The sequence below is a fragment of the Dipodomys merriami genome, unplaced genomic scaffold (assembly GCF_024711535.1).
Source record: "Dipodomys merriami isolate MVZ:Mamm:240054 unplaced genomic scaffold, mDipMer1.0.p SCAF_2, whole genome shotgun sequence".
NCBI classification, from domain to species: domain Eukaryota; kingdom Metazoa; phylum Chordata; class Mammalia; order Rodentia; family Heteromyidae; genus Dipodomys; species Dipodomys merriami.
This window is the reverse complement of record NW_027203381.1, coordinates 68,748,941-68,766,342: the sequence shown is the minus strand read 5'-3', so window position 1 is coordinate 68,766,342 and position 17,402 is coordinate 68,748,941. Positions and strand designations below refer to the sequence as shown.

Genomic DNA, 17,402 nt, shown 5'->3' with positions numbered 1-17,402 from the left:
CAACAAAAAAAAAACTCATGCTGATGGCCTCCTCAACTGTCTAAAAGGGTAATGGAAAAACTTGAATACATATATTTATGAAGGAAATCACATAATCCATGAATTTGCAAAGATCTTGGAACGTTCTTCATTTCTGTATCTAAGAAACATCTGGGGTGGGTAAACTAATTCAAATCCCACTTAACAGCCATTTGAGGCCCAGCTGCATGCAGGATACATCCTTTGCTGCTTATCTCAGTATTGGATCAGCAGGGAAGGGAGATTCCCTAATACACATTTGCCTGGAAAACTGATTCTAACTTGGAGGTAAATGTAAAGCCATGTGTTTTTTACAAGTTGCTACAAACTCGACTTTGTAGCCAGACTGTTAGGTCTGCCTGTGATAAATACATGTGGCTGGTGCACAGCCCCAGGTGCAACTTAAGTGCTTGTTTGCGGATCTTTGCAGTACTGCAAGTGCCTCGCCTTAGAGCAGCCTTTCCAGTTCTCTCAAGAAGACATGCCGCGTGTACGGAAGAGGATTTACAAGGAGCTGTGTGAGTGCCGGCTCCTGGACTGAGACTCAGAAGGGACTCTACAAGTCTGACCAAGTTGGAGCAGATGGTTTGTTACTTGAATCTCCAAACATTTATTTGAATTTTTACAGATACTTCAGACTAGTGGTATTGGGCCACTATTATTACCTCAAATTTATTTTTTTGCCCTTTTCATTTCGCCAGCTACCATGTACTTTTTTAAATGTTCAGTTTGGTTTCATTTTTAACGTATGGATCCCATGTGTCCCTCCCATATTTAATATTTATTATCCAAACGCATGCACATAGACAGAGCATGCAGTGAAGAGTATTAAAAAAAAGCCTAGTAGATTTGGTGCAGCTTTTGAAACTTAGTTAGACACGAACTGAATACAGGTTTAAACATTAACCTCAGAACGTAAAAATGCAAGATGTTTCTGTTAGAGTGGAACTCAGAATATTTGTTCCCTGGGGCATAAAGGGTGACTGGGAGTAGCCAGTCCTTTTTTACTTTTACCAGCAGCACTTTTCACTGACTTCCCTCAGAGCATAAGATGCATTCCTTTTGAAGGGTGAGAAGGAAGTAACTAACTGTGTGGCTCTGCTGTGTGTGGAGGCACACTTGCTGGCGAGCACAACTCCTACTTCGGAAGAATTGATTAAGGTATGAGAAAAAGGTGGCAGCCTTGGGGGACTGTTACCTTAAATGAGATCTCAATCAGGAAATGTAACACATGGCAAAAATCTCATAAAGGCTTTCACTATGATGTTGAATTCCTTGGATTTTTCTGTTCTTGACCTATGAAAAACTTGGCATCTATCAAACTACTAGTGGTCAGACCAATGAACATTCTTTTCGTTTCTTTTTTTTCTTTCTTTCCTTCCTTCCTTTCTTTCTTTTTGTCGTCCCTCAGCTCTTCAGCTCAAGGCTAGCATTCTATCACTTGAGCCACAGAGCCACTTCCAGCTTTTTCTGCTTATGTGGTGTTCAGGAATCAAACCCAGGGCCTCATGCATACAAGGCAAGCACGCTACCACTGAGCCACCTTCCCAGCCCCCATTCATTCTTTCTTACAAGCAATTTGCAAGTTGCATCCTGTATGGAAGACATTAAGATTTAACAAATTCTATCCAGAGTATTTGAAGTACAGACTTCAGAATGGAAGACTGACTTCAGGTCTTACAGGTAGGGAGTTCGATGAGTTCAGTACATGTATCAGAAGTGTTTCCCTTGTGTCTTCCCTAGTATCTCAGCAACACCCTGGGCTCGTTGGCTTTTGTAAAACCAGTCCTGACACTCCATCACAAGAGTTGCTTTTTCTCTTTTTAATCAATTTCATCCTGTGGGGACAGGCTGTAAATGTGACCCTCTGCCTTTATACTTAGCTGCATTAAGATATGGACTAGGCCCCAGTGGTTCATACATGTAAGCCTAGTTACTCAGTTGGCTGAGATCTTAATTGGAAGCCAGGTTGTACAGAAAAGTCAGTCTCAAAAATAGCAAAAAGCAGGGTCAGAGGCATGGCTCAAGTGGCAAAACACCAACTGAGCAAGTTTGGAGTTCAAACTCAGTACTGGCAAAAAAAGAGGAAGATGAAAGCAAGAGATCTAGCATCTTTAGCCTTTTGTGACATTTAAAAGGAATATATTAAACCTAATTATCTTTTCTCAACTGAGGAAGGAAAATGTGTGTGTATTCAGAAGCTTGTACTGAAAATTATGAAGTAAATGACAAGATACTTGAATTTGCCTGGTTAAGTGTGAATGTATGGCTGAGCAAGGTAGATTGCCCACAATTGAGTGTTGTCAGACTATGTTGACACACAGGGCTCCCAACACCAGCATATGCTTGTCTTGAGTCCTCCACACTTAGCTTAGCCTGTAATCCTAGTTACTGAAGAGGCTGAGATCTGAGGATCTTGGTTCAAAGCTAGCCTGAATTGTCTTCACTGGAAACTCATATCCAAGTAACCAACAGAAAGCCAGAAGTGGTAGAGCTCAGGTGGTAAAGCACCAATCTTGAGCAAAAAAGCCAAGCAAGAGGGCAAAGCCCTCAGTTCAAGCCCCATTGAGTAGAGGTACTCCATACGGCTGTAAGGCATCACAACTAAGAACGATGAGAAGAGTGGGGAAGATGCCTTCTTTAGGCTTTGAGACACAATCATGCCAACACAAGATTCTTCTAAATTTGTATACAAGGCATCCTCTCCCCCTTTGTTGGCTATACCAAAGTAGCTAGTAACTAGGCAACTGACTCAAAATATTTTGTAATAAAAAATTGTACTTTTAGTGAGCAAGTATCTCTTCTTCCAGTGACAGATCCACCATGTAGGAGAGTTGTTCTCTTGTGAGAATCTTTTGTTGTATTAATTTTAAGACGGGGTTTCACTATGTAGCTCAGGCTGGCCTCACCTTGGGATCCTCATCCACTTGCTTAAGCCTCTTGGAAATGTAGGCATGCAGTACCATGCCTAGCTCCTGCAGGAATCTTTTTGCCCAGAGTTTGAGTTGCCAGATCCACCACTGAGAATCTGTTGCCATGTCAGCACTGAGGCCCACAGGCACAAGTAGAGGCCTGAGCTATCCATCTAGTTACTCTTTCACTTCCAGCATGATAGGCACCCCCAGGTGTGCCTCCCAGCATGGCTTAGCCTAAATGTTGAATATTTTCAGTCTGTTTTAAGTACATTTCTGTCATTCATGAAACTTGGTTCTAGCATCTTTGTTTTTCTCTATGATCTGTGATTAGTATAAACTTCTATTTATAAATGCTCAAGTCCTAGAATAGAGAGTCTTTTATCTTGTTTGCAGTAATTGCTTTCTTGCACCAAGCACATTTCTGAAATATACTCTGGGCTGTTGGTGAGACAAGCATTGCTTTACTGTCCCTAGCTTGGCACAGAATTCTTCGAGTCTACCACAGAGTAGGCAGCCTGTGCCACTGGGATTGAGTGCAGGCCTTGCAAGCTGCCCAGGCCTCTATCAGGGTCTAGTTGCTTCTTTCTAGTAGCCTTTCTTTCTGTTAAATTTGTAGCAGTGAATTTAGATTAACTCAACTTTTCAGTATTTCCAAGAATCATAGAGAATCAAATTTCAGTTAGTCTTGTTAAGGGAAAAGAAGCTGCTGTTGCCAATATTTATTTGCCTTTATTTTCTGCTTACCACTGAATACAAGTAACACTCATCTTCCATTTATAGTTTAAATAAAACAGTAACAGACCTAACTGGGACACAGCACTCACCCAATCTGAGTTACCCTTTTTCTCTTCAGTTGTGCTTCACTGCTTCCCTGGGTTACATGTAATTGTGGATCTGAGTGGGTCAGGCCCTTCAGGTGAACTAACAGTGTGATTAGCTATACTATCTATTCTGCTTCATTATGTTAAGAAACCAAGTTAATTAACAGTTTTAAATATGTTATGTGCTAGGCTCTGCCTCCTGGCCTGTAATACCTAGGGAATACCATCAGAGAAGTGCTAACTGTATTTGGTTGTTCCAAAAGCAGACCATGATAAGTTGTTTACTTAAATGGTACCTGTTGGTCAGACAAAGAATTTATTAAAAGATTATGATCATGTGAAATTGCAGTACTCAACCCTTCTAGCAAAATATTTTTTTGAAAAATAAAATACCTTTATAAATGTGTGTTCTCTTGTGTTGAATAATGTGCACTATTTGGTGACTAGTGTATTTTCTTAGTAACAATTGGTGGGGGGACGGGGTGGGGCTGGGAGAGGATGATACGAAGGGATGGGAAGGGGAAACAAAGGAGGAGGCTACAGTGCTTGATAAGAAATGTACTCGTTATCTTGCCCATGTAATTGTAACCTCTCTGTACAGTATTTTCACAATAAAAAAAAAAAAATAAGTGACCAGTGTAGGCTCTCACCACCTTACTTAGATTCATTAATACAGTATTCAAGTGCAAGGCCTTGGGTTCAATCTTGCATTATCACCCAAAACAGCCATGTGTGGCTACTGATCATTTAAAATGTGGTTAGTGTGACTGAGAAATTCCATGTTTTATTTTTATTACATAGCCATAGCAAGTGGCTACTGTACATGGTACTAGATCTCTAAAGTTTGACATATTTACTAACAATGTAGAGAAGGACCCAATAATCCCTACAGGCCCCATTCTGACTAAATCTGACCCTTTGCTATCAATCACAGTCTCAAATATCTGAACATATGTCTGAGTTCTTTCTCTAAAGTAAGAAATGGGTCACATGTTGTTCCTGAAATAAGAAAAGTGGTGTGACATCACAGCATCCTCAAGAAACACCAGGCCTTCTTCACCCTTTCCCTCCAATCATCCATAGCACGTTTCCTGGAAATCTAACCAACTGCCAATAGTTGCTGGTACACCTTTTCTTTGCACAAGAACATCCATAGTCTGCCTTCAGATGAAGCCATAACCAGATGCAAATGTGAAGCTGAAATACTCATAAAAATTCTGTATTCATAGATTCTCTCCAAATTCATGTATACAGTCCAAAGTAAAAACAGTTCAGAACACATCTTTCTGTATAGTAAGGAAACAGGCAAAGAGAGTAATTGGTCCAACTTTATTGAAACCTGTTACAGAAGACACAATCAAGTAAGAACCACTGTCTGGGTTTCAAGGCCTGTAGAAATCTGAGTTACATTTTACTACAAAGTATAAAATACATTAATCCAAACTACAGTGTAAAAATAAACTTTAAAACAAAGTGTATCTTCACTGAATGTTGTTACAGCTCTTTAGAAAATCAAGCAGTTTTAAATTTTTAAAAATTACTATAAACATGAAAGATGTTCACACTGAAGAACTTCAGCCCAAATCTTTACAAACTAGTGGAAGTTAGAAGATTCTTCATTGCTGGGTGAAAATTTTTTTTTCACATTAGAGACAAACTATCTCTTGCCTTACAAATGCAAAATAAATTCACTAGACTCCACTCTGTACAAACGACCAGCAGCTCACTATTAAGAGTTGAACCTCAGTAGCACTAATTGGGAAAAATACGAATGCAGACTTTACCGTGAGAATTGGCTGAAATAGACACTTCCTGCAGGAAGCATCTCTGGATGCTTTTGTTAAGCATTCTCTTAAATTCTCAAACATTTAAAACCCATTCGAGGGCTCAATTAGTACAGCACTTGCCCTAAGTTCCATCCCCAGTACTGCAAAACCATGAAAAAAAAAATACAATTGAATGATGTTTCCACGATCATTCTGGAAATGGAAAGAGTAAAAGTTGATGGCCCTAGCAGCAATGTCATGTCAATGTAATGTTTTACTCTCATCTGGTGATCTCTTGCTATTTCACTCCATTTCCTATTGCCAGTGCACCCTCTCCTTTATTTTAGGTACCTGAGGTTCTCTGTATTACAATAAACACTTTTTTTTTCTTTAGGTAAAGCATTTACATCTTTCAAAAAATATGTTTAATAATTATTCTCCAAGTCCTGCACCTAATTTTCTGAGAGGTAAAGCAAGCAGTATCCTCAAGATCTTTTGAAAAAAGTCTTGCTTTTTAAAAAGCAAACTATTTGTAAAGGTCTTTGACCTCTAAGTTTGCCTTTAGAGATTAGAATTCAACCTAGAAAACAAAGCCAGTTGTCAAGCACCTGTTCCTAACTTAGAGCAGACCTATACAACATAACAAAACCCTGTTTAGTAAACTTTCTAGTGATAGGAGAAGATATCAGGACCTCATGCTTCCTAGGCAAAACCACTCAACTATTACAGGTATCTCATGCCTTTTAATGTATGTGTTTTAAAAATTGTTTTCAATTTAAAATTAAATACAGGCCCCATGAAAATCATGAACCTTCTTAGAATCAAGCATGGTAAAACAAGTTTTTGCCCTTACCTAACCTACCAAAAAAAAAAAAAAAAAAAAAGACATGTATTTTTTGTTGATAAGTTAGTCAAAGTTATAGATCAAATTTGTTGCTAAGGAACACAATTTCTGAGCTGGTAACAAAACCATTCTGATGGCCTGACACATGGCCAGAATTCTAAGACTAGAATTAAAAGCACTGGTCAGGAATTCTGTCCTTTTTACTGTTTCAGAAGAAAACCATGAAGGAGCTACTAGCTCAGTAAACACTGATCAGACCTTGGCTAATGTTCTTCAGCAAATTCAACAGGCCAAAGGATAGAACTGTGCATAGATGAGGCTCTCACCACTCACTGGTTTTGTGCCAGTTTTCCATAGCCGCCTCTTCCAGCATCATAATCCTTCCGATACTCATCTCGAACCTTAATAGAAAAGAACATAACACTGCTGTAAATTGGCTTAATACAACTCCCACAGTTAACACATCAGACATTCAAATGACACAAGTATTAGGTCCTTTATTTTTGCCAGTCCTAGGGCTTGAACTCGGCCTAGGCACTGTCCCTGAGCTTCTTTTGCTCAAGGCTAACACTACCACTTGATCCACAGTGCCAATTCTGGCTTTTTCTGTTTATGTAATAACAGAACCTACCCTAGGGCTTCACGCATACCAGGCAAGCACTCTACCACCAAGCCACATTCCCAGCCCAGGCCTTTTAAAACTCATCTTAATGCATTTTTCTTTTGTTCTTAAATCCCAAGTGGGAAACATTAGGCCACAGAATCATTTGGCACATGATAGGATAAGATAACATGTTTATCATATGTTCATCTTCCTGTACTGATATTTATTTTTTGTCAGTTATGGGGCATGAACTCTGGGCCTGGCTGCTGTCCCTCAGCTCTTCAGCTCAAGGCAAGCACTTTACCATTTCAGCCACAGCGCCACTTCTGGTTTATTGGAAATAGTCTCATGGGCTTTCCTGCCCTGTCTGGTTTGAACTGTGATCCTCAGATCTCAGCCTCCTGAGTAGCTAGGATTATAGGTGTGATCCACAGGTGCCTGGCTCTCTCCCTTTTTTGTTGTCGGTTGTGGGGCTTGAACCTAGGTAGTAGGCACTGTCCCTGAGCTCAAGGCTAGCACTCTACCACTTTGAGCCACAGCGCCACTTCTGGTTTTTAAAATTATTAATTGGAGATTAGGGTTTCACAGGGACTTTTCTGCCTGCGCTGGCTTTGAACTATGATCCTCAGATCTCAGTCTCCTGAGTAGCCAGGATCATAGGCATGAGCCACTGGGAGCCTGGCTTCCCAACTTTTTGTCTGAAGTGGCCTGGAAAGAGTGAACTTCTGTTCTGTACCTTCTAATTAATTAGTCCTGATTAGGATTACAGGCCTGAGAAACATCATCTAACCTTTTTGTTTTTTGGGGTTTTTTTTGGTCCAGTCTTGGGGCCTGAACTCTGGGCCTGGGCGCTGTCCCTCAGCTCTTCAGCTCAAGGCTGGCGCTCTACCACTTGAGCCACAGCGCCACTTCTGGCTTTTTTCTTTTTGCTTATGTGGTGCTGAGGAATCGAACCCAGGGCCTCAGGCACGCAAGGCAAGTGTTCTACCACTGAGCCACTTCCCAGCCTTACCACCTAGGATTCTTGAAACAAGTTCCAGAACATAATAGGCTACATGGAGAGAACCTGTCTCAAAAATAAATAAATAAATGAAGGAGGAGGAAGAGAAGAAGAAGAAATAAAGATAAAAATCAGTTGGTGGTTTTTGCCTGGCCAAAAAGATAAAGGATAGACGTAAGTTGGGAAAACAACAACAACAACAACAACAAAAAACTCCTGCATTTTAACTAGAATCCCAGGCCAAGATCAGCTCAAAGACACTTCCAACATACCTGGCCCCAGATCACTCCAAAGACATTTCTAACATACCTGGCCCCCAGATCGCCCACGTCCATACTGCCTGCCCTCCTTAAAGCCTGCATCCCAGTCTGTGCGAATTATCCGGTCATCCAGACGAGTTCCATTTATGTAGCGCATAGCATTTTCTGCATCTGCTCTTGAATAGTATCTTAAGCATAAGCATTAAGGAAGCATCATCTAAATGAAGCTGAGTAATTTCAAAGACAATTCAGCTGGCACAGCATGTTGGGGGAGGGGGCGTTAGTCCAGAAGCACTTAGGAAAGGCAATATGACACTTATCTACAGCTACACTGGTCATGATTTTCTGTATATTCCTGTTAATTTCTAATTCCATTGTCCTCATTTTTTTGGTGGGGAGGGGGTGGGTATCAGTTGTGGGCCTTGAACTCAGGGCCTGGGTGCTATCCCTGAGCTCTTTTTGTTCAAGGCTAGTGCTCTGCCACTTTGAGCCACAGCGCCACTTCCAGTTTTCTGAGGTGGTTGCTTGCAGATAAGCATCTCACAGACTTTTCTGCAGGGGCTGGCTCTGAACAGCAACCATCAGATTTCAGCCTTCTGAGCAGCTAGAATTACAGACATGAGCCACCAGCCTGTCCCTATATTTTGGTTTGCACAACAAAAAATGTTTAGTGCATGGCCTGGAACTGTGGCTGAGTGGTATAGTGCTTGCCTAGCTTGCATGAAGCCCTGAGTTCGATTCCTTAATACCACATAAGCAGAAAAGGCAAGTGGTGCTGTGGCTCAAATGACAGTGTGCTATCCTTGAGCAAAAGATGCTCAGGGATAGTACTTAGGCCCTGAGTTCAAGCCCCAGGACTGGCAAAAAAAAAAAAAAAGGTTTAGTGCAGGTGTTGATCACAAATCATACATATTTTATTCAAGAACTACCTTCATGGGCTGGGAAGGTGGCTCAGTGGTAGAGGGTGTCGCCTTGAGCTGAAAAGCTGAGGGACAGCACCCAGGCCCAGAGTTCAGCCCCACGACCAACAAAAAAAAAAAAAAAAAAAAAAAGAACTACCTTCATGAAAAGATTTGGCTGGGAGTGATGATAATCTCAGCACTCAGCCTGCTGAGAAGATGACAAGGGAGTACAAGGCCAGCCTGGGCTACATCCTGAATTTGATGCCAGTGAGGGCTACAGGCTACAAAGTAAAACCCTATCTCCAAATGAAAAAGGGGGGGGGGGGAGAGGGCCGGGAAGGTGGCTCAGTGGTAGAGCGCTTGCCTTGCATGCTCGAGGACCTGGGTTCGATTCCTCAGCACCACATAAGCAAAAAGAAGAAAAAAAAAAAAGCCAGAAGTGACGCTGTGGCTCAAGTGGTAGGGCACTAGCTTTGAGCTGAAGAGCTGAGGAACAGCGCCCAGCCCAGAGTTCAGGCCCCACGACTGGACCCCCCCAAAAATAAATAAATAATAAAAAAAAATAAAAAAAATTTTAAAAAAGAGGGAGGGCAGGCTGATCCTAGAATGTAACTCAGTGAAAGTGCTGGATAGTGTGGACTCAGTCCTCAGTACCCTAAAATGGATGAAAAGGGTCATGGTATATATGGAGTTCTCACAGCATTTCTTCTTTTTTTCTTTCCAGTTGGTCATGGGGTGTGAACCTGGGCCGAAACTGGCTTAGCCTGGGACCTGGGTGCTGTTCCTGATAGCACTCTACCACTTAAGTTACAGCACCACTTCCGGTTTTCTAGTGGTTAATTGGATATAAGAGTCTCATTGACTGCCTGTACTGGATTTGAACAGTGAGTCTTATATCTCGACCTCCTGAGTAGCTAGGATTACAGACATGATTCACCAGCACCCAGCTATCCCACAGCATTTCATTAGAAAGATCTGAAGTACTATCACAGCAATTCTACAACCCTGTTTAATCAGATCTACTTAGTATGATTTATTTTTAATATCTCTTAACTAAATATGATTTGGTTTTAGAAAATGCTATTTTTTTGTATTTATACAAATAAGGAAATATTTACTAAAATTTTAGTAAACAACATCTAGATAATGCTTAGAACATAGTAGGCATTCAAAAGGTTTCTGTCTAGTTAGGGAGACTGTTCAAGTAGTAGAGCACCTGCCTAGCAAGCCCAAGGCTCCAAGTTCAAACCTCAATACAAGAAAGAAATTCTGCTGAATGAATATATTGGATGCTGGAATGAACACAATAAATGCTCAAAACACAAAAGCCAGCTGTCGATAGTAGGCTTTCTTTTGGGCACTCATCATCATGACTGTTGATCTGTAAGGCAAGTGGAAACACTCACTGTGGTTCTTAGGAAGTGCTTATCTAGTAGATGGAGCACTTTGTCTTATCCTTCTCACTTTGTCACCTATGGACTCTTTTATGCCACTGCAGAAGTCAAAACCTGAGAAATCTCACTCTTGTATCTAGAGAGATACAAGAAATTTGCTTGGTCCCAAAATCAAGACTTTTGCTTGGCCCCAAAATTCCAACTGTGGCTGCGTGTATTGAGTTGAACCCAGGAGTTTGGGGTCAACCTGGGCAACACCATACTTTAAGAAAAAATATTAAAAAATCCTAAGTGTAAGACTGAGGATGTAGCTCAGTAGTAGAGAGCTTCCTAGTATATATGAGGTCCTGTGTTAAATTCCCAGCACTGGGAAGAAAACAAAAAAAAAACTATGTGCCGGGCTGGGAAGGTAGCTCAGTGGTAGAGCGCTTGCCTTGCAAGCATGAGGCCCTGGGTTTAATTCCTCAGTACCACATAAGCAAAAAGAAAAAAGCCGGAAGTGGCACTGTGGCTCAAGTGGTAGAGCGCTAGCCTTGAGCTGAAGAGCTGAGGGACAGCGCCCAGGCCCAGAGTTCAGGCCCCATGACCAGACCCCCCCCCCAAAAAAAAAAACTATGTGCCTACATTACCACATACCAACATGATTGTTTCTCAAAATACATTCTTTTTTTTTGTTGTTGGTTGTGGGGCTTGAATTCAGGGCCTGGGTCCTGTCCCTGAGCCTCTTTGTGCTCAAGGCTAGCGCTTTACCACTTGAACCACAGTGCCACTTCTGGTTTTTGAGTGGTTTATTGGAGATGAGTCTCATAGGCCTTTTCTGCCCAAGCTGGCTTTGAACTTCATCCTCAAGATCTCAGCCTCCTGAGCAGCTAGGATTACAGGTGTGAGCCACTGGCACCTGGCTGGAACTACTTCTGGGGAAAACAATTCATGGTCGAGAGTGGTATGGGGTTTTCATTTTCCCCATAACTTTAGGATAATTTGTTTACCTCTCTATCCCCAGTAGTGCAGATTGAACTCAGGGCTTTGGCTTTGCTGGGTAAGCATCCTACCATTTGAGCCACAACCCCTGTCCTGGGCATTTTTTTTTGTCAGTGCTGGGGCTTGAACTCTGGGCTTGGGCTCTGTCCCTCAGCTCTTCAGCTCAAGGCTAGCATTCTACCATTTAAGCCACAGCACCACTTCCGGTTTTCTGGTGATTAATTGGACATAAGAGTCTCATGGACTTTGCTGCCTGGGCTGGCTTTGAACTTAATCCTCAGATCTCAGCCTCCTGAGTAGCTAGGATTATAGGCATGAGCCACCGGTGCTCATCCTGGGCAATTTTTTAAAATATGAAAGACAATATATTTGGGATACTGGACAATTGTTTTTCTTAAAATATCAATAATGAACAAAACATGAAATCCAGAATAGAATGTAATCATCAGTTTTCCTAATGTAAGAGTGTAACCATCTAAAAAGAGGAGGTAGAGATAAATGTAGGGATGCTAATAAACTAACACTTGAATTTTCTTTTTTCTTTTTTTTTTTTTTGTCGGTCGTGGGGCTTGAACTCTGGGCCTGGGCGTTGTCCCTTAGCTCTTCAGCTCAAGGCGAGCGCTCTACCACTTGAGCTACAGCGCCACTTCCGGTTTTCTGGTGGTTTTATTGGAGATAGGAGTCTCACGGTCTCTCCTGCCCGGGCTGGCTTTGAACCGTGATCCTCAGATCTCAGCCTCCTGAGTAGCTAGGATTACAGGCGTGAGCCACCAGCGCCCGGCTAACACTTGAATTTTCAAACACAGTCACTGGAAGCATGGCTAAAGTACTAGAGCACCAGCCTTGCGTGAAAAAGCCAAGAAAGAATGTGAGACCCTAAGTTCAAGCCCCAGTACCATCTCTCTCTCTGTCTCTCTCTCTCTCTCTTTCTCTCTCTCTCTGTCTCTCTCTCTCTCACACACACACACACACACACACTCTCTCTATTCAGCTTCACATTTCAGTGGCTTCAACATCTACATTAGACACCCAGGAAGGATACTCTACAAAACAAAATCCACATGCTGTTTTCTTCACTTTATCCAGACCCATAATGATCTTCTTTATGTCACCACTTTTGCTGAAGAGCTCATAAATTTGTTCTTCAGTTGTGTAAAAGGAAAGATTTCCAACATATAATGTACAGCTTTTCTTCAGTAGTTTTTCTTGTTCTTCATTGTCCCCCTAGAAATTCAGAGACAAGCATTACTACTTAAAAAAAAAAAAAAAAAGACCTCTACTTAAGCATGGTACTAGTGGCTCATACCTATATAATCTTACCTACTCAAAAGGGTGAGATCTGAGGATAACAGTTAAAAGGTAGACTGGGGGGCTGCAAAGGTGGCATAGTGGTAGAGTGCTTGCCTTGCATGCATGAGGCCCTAGGCTTGACTCCTCAGCACCACATAAGCAGAAAAAGCTGGAAGTGGTGCTACAGCTGAATGGTAGCGTGCTAACCTTGACAACTCCCAGGCCCAGAGTTCAGGCCCCATGACTGACAAGAAAAGAAAGAAAAAAAAAGCTAGGATAGGGAGATATCTCTAAAATGTGAGCTGGAAACATGGCTCAAGCAGAAAAGTGGTAGCCAGGATCATTATTATTATTATTATTATTTATGTATTTACGTATTTATTTATGTCAGTCATGGGGCTTGAACTCTAGGCCTGGGTGCTTTCCCTTAGCTCTTCAGCTCAAGGCAAGTGCTCTATCACTTGAACTATAGCACCACTTCCAGTTTTCTGGTTGGAGATAAGAGTCTCACAGACTTTCCTGCTTGAGCTAGTTTTGAACCGCAATCCTCAGATCTCAGCCTCTCGAGTAGCTAGGATAATAGGCATTAGCTACTAGCAGCCTGGCTAGCCACCGTTTTTTGTTGTTTGTTTGTTTGTTTTGTTTTTAAAGCAAAGCAGGCTGGGAATGTGGCTTAGTGGTTGAGGGCTTGCCTATGAAGCTCTGGGTTTGATTCCTCAGTATCACAGAAGCAGAAAAAGCCGGAAGTAGCGCAGTGGTAGAGGACTGGCAAAACAAAACAAAACAAAACAAAGCAAGAGATAAAGACCTAGTGGGCTGGGAAGTTGGCTCAGTGGTAGAGCGCTTGCCTTGCATGCCTGAGGCCCTGGGTTCGATTCCTCAGCACCACATAAGCAAAAAGAAAAAAAAAGAGATAAAGACCTAGTAATAACACCGCAAAAAAAAAAAAAAAGGCTCTTGCTAAAATAATACTCATGAAGTATGACAGGCATTAATTTTGATGTGGAAATCTAATTCACCATCTCAATCCACAAATCCTTTGACTTAAAAAAAGGAGTATATGGGCTGGGGAAGTGGATCAGTGGTAGAACGCCTGCCTCTAGGACATTTCCCAGGCCCAGAGTTCAAGCCCCACGACCAACCAAAAAAAAAAAAGGGGGGGGGGTGTCCACATTCCATGAAGGTTTACACACATGCAAACATGGGTGTGGGTGCCAGTCCTGGGTTCTGAACTCATGGTCTGAGCGGGTTTTGAAATCAGGGTCTGAGCACTATTCCTGAGCTTTTGTGCTCAAGTCTAGCGCTCAACTACTTTGAGCCACAGCACCATTTCCAGCTTTTTGTTATTTAATTGGATATATGACTCACAAATTTTCCTGCCTGGGCTAGCTTTGAACTATGATCCTTAGATCTCAGACTCCTAAGTAGCTAGGATTACAGCCACCAGCTCCCAGCTGGTAAATTAAGTTAATTTACATTTTACAGAGGGTTTAATGGTTACATTTCCACAGGTTTGACCCTTCTCTAATGGCAAGTTTAAATTCCAGACCCTGACTTAGTATCTTAAAAAGGTTCTTTTATCCTCAGAAGGAAAAAAACAAACAGATCTTCACAGGTAGCATTTCCCTTGTAATACTCCCATACAGACTGTATCAGTCCAACAACAGCTTAGATGATTTGCGCACTCACATTATTTTTCTCTGCATGTAGGAGAAAGTTTAGTAATTACTAAGAACAAAAGCTCTTACAAATTGAGAGTATGGGTCTCAAGTTTGCTAGGCAAGCACAAAGCCCTGAATTCAATCCCCAGCCAATGGGGCACCAGTGGTTCAAGCCTTATAATACTAGTTACTCTGGAAGCTGAGATTTGAGAATCACAGTTTAAAAGCAGCCTGGGCAGGAAACTGTGAGACTCACCTCCAATTATACACTAAAAAGTTGGAAGTGGAACCATGGCTTAAATGGTAGAGTAACACCCTTGAGCACAAAGCTGAGGGACAGTACTCAGGCCCTGAGTTCAAGCCCCAGGATGGGCATATACACAAAACTTTCTCTTTCTCCCCTCCTTTCCCTCCCAACCACAGCCTCTCTGTAGGCTAGCACTCTACAATTTGAGCCACACCTCAGCTTTTAAGAGATTAATCAGAGATAAGAGTCTCAAGGATTTTCCAGCCGGGGCTAGTTTTTCTTTTTGAGGTAAGAGGTCTTAGCTGGGTGCCAGGGGCTTATGCCTATAATCCTAGGGACTCTGCAGGCTGAGATCTGGGGATTGTGGTTCAAAACCAGCCCTGGCAGAAAAATCCCCGTGAGACTATCTCCAATTAACCACTCAAAAACTAGAAATGAAGCTATGGCTCAAAGTGGTAGAGCACTAGCCTTGACCAAAAGAATTCAAGAGTTCAGGGACAGCACCTAGGTCATGAGTTCAAGCCCCATGACCCGGGGGAGGGGGGGGGAAGGGGGAGAGAGAAAGAGAGAGAGAGAGAGAGAGAGAGAGAGAGAGAGAGAGAGAGAGAGAGAGAGAGAGAGAGAGAGAGAGAGAGAGAGAGAGAGAGAGAGAGAGAGAGAGAGAGAGAGCGAGAGAGCAGAGAGAGAGCAGAGAGAGAGCAGAGAGAGAGCAGAGAGAGAGAGGAGGTCTTTTGTGTTGCCCAGGCTCTGAGTAGCTAGGATTACAGACATAAGCCACCGGTGCAAGGCCCCAGGCTAGTCTTTTTTTTTTTTTTTTTTTTTTGTCGGTAGTGCGGCCTGAACTCTGGGCCTGGGTGCTGTCCCTCAGCTCTTCAGCTGTAGACTAGTGCTCTACCACTTGAGCCTCAGCCCCACTTCCAGCTTTTTTCTGCTTATCTGGTGCCAAGGAATCAAACCCAAGGCCTCAGGCATTCAAGGCAAGCACTCTACCACTAAGCCACCTTCCCAGCCCCCTCACGCTAGTCTTAAACTTGTGATCTTCCAGCCTCCCAAGTAACTGGGACTATGAGATTATACTACCATTATCTGGCTAGCAGTTTCACTTTGCACTACTAATCTGTTAAAAATTATGGGCAAGAAGCATCTTTTTCTACTTTTCTATGACTTAAGGCAACTGTGATTTATGTAGTTATTTAAGGGATGATATTAATATGGATTTCACTCAGTATACCAGGAATTCCCCAAGACAATCGCTGTTACTGTCTAAAGAAAGTTATTGGCTTTAGACTAAAGAGATGCATCTTTCCACATTCTTAATCTTGCAACATGCTTTAAATTCAAGATAGTTATTTGGTCATTACCTTACTTGTGTAACTGTAACCCCCCTGTTCAAAAAAAAAAAAAAAGAACTTGTAAAAATGATAGAAATGAATGAAGATTATGCCTAGTCCACAGTAAGCACTTAAAAACTGTGGATTGGGAATTAGGACTGGGAATGAGGCTTAGTAGTAGAGTGCTTGCCTAGCAGTCATGAAGCCCTGGGTTCGATTCCTCAGTTCCAAATAGAAAAGGCCCCAAGTGGACTGTGGCTCAAATGGTAGAGTGCTCTAGCCTTGACCTTGTTTCCGTTTACATGCCATCAGGAAGGATTGAGTTCTTTGGGGTATAGAACTTTCCCATTTAGTCTCGGAAGGCTTCTATTTGTTTTTACAAACATACATACATAATCTATTTACGTAATGGCCAAAAGTGAGGTTGGAACAGAGCAGGTGGCTCCATCGCTTAATCCATGTCCCTAGCCCACGGGAGGTCTTCAGAATAGCACTTAAGTATACTTAACTTTTGAGTGGTGCTCCATCCTGTCCCACCCCTGCCCTTACTGATACAAAATCGCTCACATGTAGTCATTTTCCATAAAGCAAATACTCTATGACATAGACTAAACTTAAATTTTTCCTCAGGTCTGGGGAGATTTAAGTCTCAGCTCTGTCAGTAATTTCCTTCTTCTGATCTTGGCATGCGGACACTCTCAAAGTGCCTAGCAGGACCTGTCTCTTCCTCAAGTGAGAGACAGAACTCAACCTGGGAGTCTTCTGCCCATAAGTAAAATGTTTAGCACCATCCCACGGGAGAAAAGACGGAGATTCCAGTGCCAGGGTCACCTCCACATACCCTGGGAGTGATCTCACCACACACTTTCGCCCATGGAGACGGCGCTCCCGCTAGTCCCATGGCTGCAGCCTCCTGCACTGGCCTAGGCACAGACAATGGAAGCCAGAGAATGAACAAGCGAGTTCCTAACTCCCTGGGAGACAAAGGTGCCTTATCCAAACACCCTTCCGCATCCAGCTGCAGCCTCCCCGTGGCACCGGGGCCCACATCGCGCTTCCCGACGCCGGCAGAGCGGGGACGACATAATAAGACAAGTATACACCGTTTCTCAGAGTTCCGACCCAAGGCTGGCCCCGCTCGCGGCCCGCTGTCCTCACCCGGAAATGCTGGTCGCGGTACTGGCTGAGCTCCACGTAGGAGTCGCTGCTCAGCGCCTTCAGTAGGCCGCCGGACATAGCGCCGAGAGGCGGACAGGAACGAGGACCCGAGAAACACGCCGGCCGACGAGGCGGAAGCGGAAACCTAGGGCGAAGGCGGCGGGAGGTGGGAGTCATCGCGTCCAATCAGAGCACGGTCGTGTCGTCATC

General features: G+C 42.9%; 2 protein-coding genes across 5 annotated transcripts in view; one reads left to right on the top strand and one right to left on the bottom strand.

Moving 5' to 3' along the window:
• Senp5 (SUMO specific peptidase 5) overlaps positions 1–4,227 on the top strand; it is a 29,345-nt gene extending 25,118 nt beyond the window's left edge. For all 3 annotated transcript variants that reach the window (XM_070029924.1, XM_070029922.1, XM_070029923.1), the window contains one exon: positions 449–4,227. In XM_070029924.1, the coding sequence (XP_069886025.1) occupies positions 449–559 (111 nt within the window). In that variant the 3' untranslated portion in view covers positions 560–4,227. The remainder of the gene's footprint in view (positions 1–448) is intronic.
• Positions 4,228–5,064: 837 nt separating this feature from the next.
• The window catches only part of Ncbp2 (nuclear cap binding protein subunit 2), a 26,204-nt gene continuing 13,866 nt past the window's right edge, over positions 5,065–17,402 (bottom strand). The window contains exons 1-4 of one of the 2 annotated variants that reach the window (XM_070029918.1): positions 17,193–17,340; positions 12,548–12,729; positions 8,278–8,416; positions 5,065–6,765 (exon numbers count right to left, since the gene is read on the bottom strand). In XM_070029918.1, the coding sequence (XP_069886019.1) occupies positions 6,694–6,765; positions 8,278–8,416; positions 12,548–12,729; positions 17,193–17,270 (471 nt within the window). In that variant the 5' untranslated portion in view covers positions 17,271–17,340 and the 3' untranslated portion in view covers positions 5,065–6,693. Of the gene's footprint in view, positions 6,766–8,277; positions 8,417–12,547; positions 12,730–17,192; positions 17,341–17,402 lie in introns of those variants that run through there. The other variant, XM_070029919.1, reaches the window with a different exon arrangement.